The sequence below is a fragment of the Pteropus vampyrus genome, unplaced genomic scaffold (assembly GCF_000151845.1).
Source record: "Pteropus vampyrus isolate Shadow unplaced genomic scaffold, Pvam_2.0 Scaffold714, whole genome shotgun sequence".
NCBI lineage: Eukaryota > Metazoa > Chordata > Mammalia > Chiroptera > Pteropodidae > Pteropus > Pteropus vampyrus.
In genome coordinates this window covers 329,487-339,011 of record NW_011889495.1, presented here as the reverse complement: position 1 = coordinate 339,011, position 9,525 = coordinate 329,487, and the positions used below count along the sequence as shown (strand labels likewise).

The following is a 9,525-nucleotide window of genomic DNA, read 5'->3' as shown; positions in this document are numbered from 1 at the left end:
ATTCAATGTCAGGGTAGTAGAGAGAGCAGTAGGGTTTGGGGGCAAGAGATGGGTCAAAGACGATGCTTGGGGTTTTTGCTGGAGCTCCTGGATAGATTAGGGATGGCTTTTACTGAGGAGAGAAAGACTAGAATAAGGAACGTCAGGGGAGGGGAAGGTTGTTTGAAATCAAAACACTTCACCTGTAAAATCTCCCTGAAGTGACTGAGAGTGTGAGACAATTACAGCGCTCGCGCGCTCTCTCTCTCTCTCTCTCTCTCTCTCTCTCTCTCTCTCTCTCTTAATTTCTAGTAGTTTTAATAGTATATCTACCTAAGGTAGGCTTTGTATCATCCATGCAGGAAGAAAAAGAATAACCCAGTCATCTAAAATTGATATGCTAGTGTAAAGGGTAGAGGCATAATGTGGTAATTGCCATCTATTTATAGTTTAAAATTTTCAAGTTTATCATTCAAGGGCTAGTTTTTCCTTATTAGGTAGTTTGACTCTAAGTAGGGGGAAAACGTCAGTGAGATTCATGTCATCTTTCTTGGCTCTGGGATTTATTTACCAGTCCTCCTGAGATGAAACTTTGATTTTTTTTTCAGACTTTCCCCTATCTGTGTAAATAAAACTTACTTGAAAAAGACTAAATATAATCAAAACCATTCATTCAGCAAACTCAGAGTACCTACTGTGTGCTGGGTGTGATAGGGAAGCAAAGAAGCACAATTAGGGTCATACAGCTATCAGTCAAGTGAAGGAAACATGTTAATCCAATAATCGCAATAATTGCAAATTAATGTGACAATAATGTAGTTCTGTTATTGCAGATTTTTAAAAGAAATAAACTCCCATGTAGATTTAATATTTTGATGACAATTTTTTAATATCCTATCCTCGTTCTATTCCTACATCTAAACGAAAGTGCTTTGAACTTCTTTTAGAGTTGTATTCACCAAGTTTTAGATAAGTTGTGCATCCAAGTGATTGTTGATCATTTCCTTGAGTTGTTCTCACAGCTTTCATAGTCTAAACTGCATGAACACATAAAAGGCATTTGGTAGCACACTCTGTTAAAATATCTATTACCAAAGATGTAAATCATCTTGGTGGCTTAAAGCCATGTTCAGGATGTAGAGTCCAAGGTGATTGGCCAAGTTTTTGACATCATTCTTCCTCCCTTATAGGTAAGGTACACTGTGACCCATTGGCCTTCTGGACCCACTTGGGTGCCATTCCCTTTCCTCTTGTGTGTTTTTTTTTTCTGTATGTAAACATGAAACACAACTCCAGTCCAAGTGACTTGTCTTCCACTTGCATTAAATGGTCTGTAAAAATACCGAATGTGGTGCTCTCTGCTCTCCACTCCTCTGTATCTGGCCAGTGTAAAACCCATGCCTGAGCCAAAGTGACCAAGAACTTCTCAACAACTGCCAGCCCATGGCCAAAGAAGAGAACATTCCACAGCCCCTCCATACCAAGCCACTTGTGCTAAAATTTTTTCCCAGATAATTTATTGAATTGGCTCTGCCAAAGGCCAAGTTTTTCTTGCCTATATAAAACTCTAGATCATAGAACCCTACTACTGTAAAGGATCTTTCATTACCTAGACCTAGCTACAAATGAGGGAAAGGGACTTACTGCAGGTTATGTAGCAATGTAGTGATAGATAACATTAAAGCACAGCTCCCCTGTCTCCTGGTCCTGTGCTCATCTTCTTGAGCCACGCTGATGATAACCTCACAAAGCACTTCGGTTTTTAGTTCTAGTGTGGCAAATGAATGAGTTTTTCCAGCTAAAGAGTGATTCATTTACAGTCTTAACCGATAATCCTTAAGAGTTCATCATAGCTGATTGTATTTCTTTTGCAAATTCCAGTTTCATTGGTTTTAGTTGTCCTCATCTGTCAGAATTCCAGGTCCCTATGAATAGTCCCTCCAAAATTCAAGTTCATTCTATAGCCGAATAGCACACATGAGCCCAAGTAAATAGGCTGCTTCTTTCCTTCTTGACTTAGAGAGTAGGGCAGCTCTGTTTGCCTGGACTGAAGGAACTATAAAGTATAAAGAAATACTTTATTCACTTTACTTTAAGAAAGAGTGCATATTTATGCTAATCAAAGCCTATAATATTATCCATGGGAAAATGATGTCAGATTAAAAATGAATTAAACTAAAATTTACGTTATGGTCATATATTCTTAATTTACAATTTTCACATCTAAAGTAATTTTTCTAACTATCATTAAGCCCTTATGGTATGATTATAGCAATATTTGAATCAGGGAGTCACTAATCTAGATAATTTTAATACTTATTCTTCAGAAGAAAAAAATTACAATATCAGATACTCTTCACCCTATTCCTCTGATACAATCAAAACACAAGATAAACTGTTTCAAAGCAGAGCATAGCATTCTCAGCAATTTGATTCTCTTATGTCAAAAATAGTTATCTCAGTGTTCAAGAAAAGGAAAACTGTATCTATTCCTCCATTGCCTTGCCTACCCAACATGGTCAAACACATTTCCATCACCTCAGAATGTACTTGGAGGCCTCAGAAAGACACCTCATTGACTTAACATAAAGAACTTCCCAGCTGTGCCCATATCTCATTTGCAATTGTTATAAGTGGCCTCAAGCACATGCCATCCAGAGACTGTTTTCTTAAAAAGCTTTATACTCCATCCCATTTGGCACTTTTAAGAGCCCCAGGGCCTTCTTCTAGGACTTTTATTATTTTGCTCTGCCTGTTTTTTTTTTTTAATGTGTTCCAATTTTCAATTATGATTTTATTTTTAAGTAAGGGTGAATGCCATTCATAATTTTCCCAAGACAACAATTATATAACATCCTGGAGTATTTCCAAAGGCTTTTTTTCTAAGTATATTTTCTTAACTGTGATAACTTTTCATGGGCAATGTTAAGCAAAATTAACCAGAGATATTGAATGTAGCATTTAACTAGTTAATTAAACTAGGGACACTCAGTGTTAAGAAAAATTCTCCCTGAGAAAGAATATGTAAATGAAGCATGAACCTGCTAGATATGAGAGTAATACACTGGGTTTTATATATGCTAGTGATTATAGTGTCTGCTACTAGAAGCCTGAAGCCAGCATTTACATACTTTATGTGTGTAACTTTCATATGCTCCTAAATGGTAAATGATCTATTGTGGAGAATTGCACAACCCAAATGTGTTATTCTGAGAAAAAGGGAATTAAAATTAGGAACTATTAAGAGAGGCACATGTGCTGGGATTATCAATCAGAAAAGTTTTCTTTAAAAAACATAGAGGATTTCAGGGTAAAAATAACAAGAAGTTAGAACATTGAAAAAGTTCAGAGGCACTGGCTATGGCTGTGCACCCTGGGGAGAAAGCGGTCCTAGAGACGTGTTTGTGGCTGGAAGAGAATCCTGAGATGCCATTTCACTGGACATTGATTGTCTGCAAGAAAAGCAATTTTACTTGGCACAAAGGAATTGAATTAAGGTCTGGGGAAAAGGAGTGGTCAGGGAGGAACCTGTGACTAAGGAATCAGATAGAAATAGCTCTAGATTACTTTCTGAATACAAGTTAGAACAAGCTGATAAAGATAGCGTGAGGGGCATAAAATAGTGACTCAAAGATTATGGCTAAGGGAGTAGCCAGCAGCCTGTATATGGAAAATTAATGTAGTGGAGAAGAATAAGAGATTTTAGTAGACTGTGAATTCATCATGAGTCCACATTATAAAGTTGTCACTAAAAGTATCACGTGAATAATACTCCACTTTAGTTAGCAGCCTGTGGCCGAGGTCCCATTGACGTCTCTGGCCTCTGTTTTGTCCACAGTGCTGCTGGGAAATTCTTTTATGTGTCCTACTTGCTCAGTCTCATTCTCTGCAACTCTTACTTCACTGTCTCCTCAATAATAATGACAATGAACAGCAGCAGTAAGTAACATTTATTGAGTGCTTACTATGTACCAGGCACTGTTTTTAACAGGCATTAACTCCGATTCCTCACTATAAGATGGGAATCATTATTTATCTCCATTTTACAGAAGATAAAAACAGACCCAGGGTCATGCTGCTAGGTAGGAAGCAGAGGAATTGGAATAGGAACCCCAGCACTCTGGCTTCAGAGTCTAAGCTCTATTGAATAGTGCCCCAATTGCTGGATTCTACCTTTGCTAGGCCCCATTTCAGCAGATAACCTTGTGTGCTACTTCATTGAGAAAGCTGAGACTCTGGAGCCTTAATGCCTCAACTTCCCGTTCTTATACTTACTATCTGGCTCTTTTTCCCCATCTGCCCATCACAAGGGAAGCAGTAACCTTCTGTCCTACTTGAGGTTCCTCCCTCCACCTGGGCATTAATCCCATCCCATCCTGTCACTACCAGGATCAAGACCATGCCCCATTGATTCCCAACCCCCCTACCCCCCACATTCTCCTTTCTCTTCCTTCTTTAGTTCTAGGAAGAATTATGTCTTCAATTTTTTAAAAAGCACTCCCAAATCTCTTGCTTTTACCCTACGCCTCTACGTTTCCTTGGAGTAGAATCTTGATCATCTTTGTACCTCTAGGAAAGGTGTTAAATAAAGTAAGTAAATCTGCATTGGATAAAGATTATTTAGAACAAGGTTCCCCTCAGCTCTGTGTTATTTGGAGCATTCCTATTGTGTTTTATTCTGGAGGTATAATTTGAGTAATACAGATAATTGCATGTTCCTAGAAGAGATGGAACATACCACATGGAGATGGGGGCAGTGGAAAGGAATTGGATAGTTTAGCCTAGACAGAAGAAGACAAGACTTGATGGAAAAAAATATGTTTGAAGTGTGAAAGGCTGACATGTGGAAGAAGGATTAATCTTATTCTTTGTATCTCCTAAGTGCATAGCTAAGATCCGTAAGTGGAAGCTACAAGGAAAGGGATTTTATTTTTAATAGCGAAGCTATGCAACAGAGATTGGTCTGCCTGGAGAGAAGTAGTGAGTATCTTGTCACTGGAAGGGTTGCTTAAATGGTCACATGACGGGTGATTTTAGAAGAGGCTTGAGCTCAAGGTGTGTTGTTGATTATACAGCTTTTAAGGTCTGTTCTAATCTTAAATTCTGGAAGAACTCGATTTTTTAGCCCAGTGCTTTCAAACCAGGTTGTACAGTAGAAACACCTGGGGAATTTTCAGAAAAAAATACTCGGTATTTGTGCCTATCCTAGGTCAGTTAAATCAGAATGTTTGGGCCAGGGCCTGGGCATTGGCATTTTTAAAAAGCTCTGCAGCTGATTGTAATGGTCAACCAAGTCTGAGAACCTCTGATTTAGCTGAATCAAGCTGAATTGAATAAGATGACAGTTCGCATTTTACTTATAGTGACTTACCGTAACTATAGCACTGGAGTTGTATGTAGGTCATTGTAAGTAAACATCATCACATATTGTACTTATGCCTGATTCAGACTCATATGTCTCGTCCTATTATTAAAATGTAGAAATAAAACTGAATTTCTAACTCACCATATGTGTTTGCTCAGCATGACGGATCTGATCTGTGGCTTTTTCTTAAAATGCAGGCAGGTGCGCACACGCACACACACACAGAGAAAGAAATTTCTTGTAGCAATTAGTAAATGAATGAAGTTGTTGTTGGTCTCCTCAGAATAATAAATTAGGTTTATGAATTTGGAAAGTTATTGCATTCCCTGTTTATAAGACAACCTAGGAGCTTTTCATTTGGATGTTGTTCTGAGCCCATGTTATCGAATGTTGATAGTGAAGCAGGAAGGAGTCTGTGGCAATGAAAGGAAATGCTTGACATTGGGTGTCACTTTTCTCGGGGCCGCTCAAAGAAAATAAACTCAATACCACTACAAATGTTGCAAATGTTTCTTTTTTAATTGTTATGTTATTCGTGCCTGTAAAAAAATGAGAACTGTTCTCCTATTTAATTTTCTACTCCCTTCTGTTTACTCTCTCATTAAAGCTATTGGTGTCAGTAACCAGAGGGAAACCACGGTAGTCTGGGACAAGTTAACTGGAGAGCCTCTCTACAATGCTGTAGGTAAGCTGTCGTGCATGGACGCCCAATGCAAGGCCTTTCTCCACTTGCAAGTGTGGTCATACTAAAATATCCGGCTTAAAAAGCATGCAGTCATGATTCCTATAGTCTGATGAGACGGGCAGAAGAGCCCTCTGAGAAATCTATTGTCATATATTTACCATTTTCAGATCTTTAGTCACAACCTTGAATTAACTCTTTCCCATTCTCTCCCCTTTTCCTGATTATTTCTATTATATAAATGGGTTGATGTTACCAGAACTGTTTTGTAGTCCCTGCTATTTCTGACACTTAAAAGAGATCTCACCTCTTCCCCTCAAAAATCAAATTTACAAATGTTTGTGGTTATCTCTCTGTAAAGCACTTATGTATTTGGTCTTCCCACCTAGGAATTTGAATTGACTTGTCTGAGGTTATGAAAATAAAATCTCGAACTTTTAGCTCCTTTTGCTACAAATTACGCTATTTCAGTAGGGTTCAAAAACTCAATATCTCAAATATACCACAATTAGTTATCGTGTCTTATGAAGTGTAAATGACCATAGGTATATTTTAGCATCCCTCTTAGTATAGGACAATTGAGCAGTGAATGACACTGTCACTTGCTAAAAGGAAAACTTTTTTCTAAATGTATAGTCACTAAAAGGTGTCATTCTGTCGCAACTAGCAAAGCCTAACTTTTTGTCAATAAAATAACAGGTTGTGGGGTGAGGAATGGAGAGAGAAATTGCTAGAAATAGGATGATGTATAGCGTGAGCTATTTTTACTTTACAGTGACTTTAGTAATATAGTACTTTAGTGTTGACTGGAAGAAACTGATTTTCAAGCAGAAAATATACTAAAAAAGGTACATTGTATGAGTACCATGAATCCTGTAGAAATAATCTTTATAAAAAATTAAGGTATATAATGTTATTGTTATTAGAAAGCATTTAGTATGTCTTCTGTATTTGTGATAAAAAAATTAAAGACTCAAAAAATGTCGAAGAATTGCAACCAGGGTCCTACTACACAAAAGTACATCTTTTAAATCTTTATTTTGTTCTCATCTTCATGAGCAGCTCATTTTGAATATAAGTAAAGTATCATATTACAATTTTAATGACTAGTACCTAAGAGAGTATTTTTTCACAGATCGATTTTAGCCAACTCCTGAACTAGTTAGGGTTTTACTTCTCCAACCCCCCAGTGAAAGGAAGGGCCTATTCAGCGGAAAAAGAAAGTTCCTGTTAAACTCTAAACTTGAATTGTAAAGATGCAACTTTGGACTTGGAGTTATTTTTAAACAACTTACCTAGGCTAGTTGAAGTTATGCTTATAGTGAAGGATTTAAGTAAATATTTTACCAGAAAAACTCTCATTTTGTGATGTGCTTATTTACTCATTTTTTCCTTCTACCTGTGTCCTTCTGCACCCCTCCCCCCTTCTATGTACTTTGGAGTATTAATTCAGACTGTATTTATGGAACATGAAGAACTTTTCCTCTATACTGAAGCACATGCTTGTTTTGAGAATCTCTTACGTGTTTGGCGCTATACTGGGTGTGTTGCAGAGACTATAAATTATTGGCTGTTTTTGGAAACACTTTATAATCTAGTTTTGGAAAGAGACTAACAAAATTAGGGAATAGCTGATAAATTGTGTGTTGCTAAGTTGAATAGGAATTAGAGCAGTACAAGTTAGTATGGATTTTGAATTTTTAGCATATCTTTGGGGGAGGTCAAACCCCATTTTAGGCCTTGAAGAATGTGTTGGATTACATTAGGAAAAAGGAGAATTGAAGGCTAGTGTAAACAAGCTATGAAGGTGAAAATGTGTGCACTTATTTCACTAAAGAGTGAAGAAACTGATCAGATTCAAGCATAGGATGACTTATTTAAGAGTTTTAATGGAACTATCAATGATAATACTCAATAAGTGCTAACTAACTGCTATTACTGTGTACTAGGGATTATACTAAACAATTTACCCATGTTATTTAATCTCAATGACCCTGAAACAGGTTTTACTAGCCTTATATTCTAAATGAATTATGAGAAAGCTATATAACTTGTTCAATGCCATACAACTATGAGTAGAGATAAAGCCACAGTTTGAGCACAAACCTCTCCAACCCCAAAGTCTGTGTTCCAATTTAGATAGGTAGGGGTTGGTGAGGATAGAGAGGGCACTGAAAGCTGTGCTCAGGGTAACATGGACAAATGGATAATAAAGAGAGTTTAGCTTCCCACAGTGGTGGAATAGGTTATTTCAGATGCACCTGTCTGCTGAAACAGCTAGAGAGGTTGGGAGAAAAAAAACTTTGTCCAATTAGGGGGAATGTTTAATATACTATATAAATGTCTAACCAATGTACTGTATACTTAAAACTTAAAAAAAAAAACAAAAAAAAAACAACTTTGTCTGAAGGACCAGAAGGTTACCAAGGCAGTTAGGAATTGTGGGGCCAAGATCTAGGAGACAAGGAAAGCCCAGAGAGGTAAACTTAGCATCTAGTGTTGCTTGTTCTCTAGAGATATCTGTAGTTTCTGAAAGGAGCATCTGAGAAGCTAAGCAGCACTTTCATAGGTTCATAAAGGCAGAGAGGCAAAAGATGGAGTCAGGCGCTGCCAAGGGAAAGGATGAATATTGGTAAAATCCTAGAGTTTCAATTGGAACTGTGAATGGCAAATCCTAGGAGGTAAACTGGGAATATACCAACCCTCATAGGAATTGAAGCCCATTGAAATAATTTTAAACCCTGATTGGATTAAGATGGTCTGAGATTGCCAGTGCTCCTAGCCTAACTTCCTTTCAGGGAAAAACTAGAACTCGTATATAAAAACTCTGGAGATAGTTTTTATATACAAATTTTAGTTTTTTTATGACAAAATAATCAGACACACAAAACAAGACATGACTAAAAACCAACAGAAACAAGGGACATTAGAAACAGACCCATAGGAAATCCTGATATTAATAGTTATGACTTTAACTGTGATCAACATGTTCAAGGAATTAATTGACAAGATCGATAATCTTAGCGAAAAAAATTAGACATTTAAAAATGGAAATTCTAAAACTGTATTAAAAACTCAGTCGATGATTTTATATCAGATTAGACACAGCTGAAGATGAATTGGTGAACTAGAAGGGAGATCAGAAGTAAATATCCAGACTGAAGTAGAGAGACAAAGGTTTAGAAAATCAGAAAAGAATCTAAGAGAAATATGGAGTAAAGTGAAGAGGTACCGCTTATTTGTAATTGGAGTCTCAGAAGAAAAGGAAAGAGATGATAAAGTCTTTCAAAACTGATGAAAGATATCAATTCATAGATTTAAGAATCACTGTGATCCCTGGTAACATGAATACACAAAAAGCCATACATAAACGTATGCTGAGACTTGAAGATAAAAAGGACAATTTTAAAGTAACCAGAGGATTCCCCTATCTGCAGTAAAGTTGAGATTGCTAATGAGTGGATGGGATTAGTGCATGAAGATAGAGAATGGAGAGGAG

The 9,525-nt window shown here is 37.1% G+C and overlaps 1 protein-coding gene across 4 annotated transcripts in view; it reads left to right on the top strand.

Annotated features, from left to right (window-relative positions):
• GK (glycerol kinase) overlaps positions 1-9,525 on the top strand; it is a 67,747-nt gene that overhangs the window by 14,737 nt on the left and 43,485 nt on the right. For all 4 annotated transcript variants that reach the window (XM_011385415.2, XM_011385416.2, XM_011385417.2 and 1 more), the window contains exon 4: positions 5,952-6,029. In XM_011385415.2, coding sequence (XP_011383717.1) covers positions 5,952-6,029 — 78 coding nt within the window. The remainder of the gene's footprint in view (positions 1-5,951; positions 6,030-9,525) is intronic.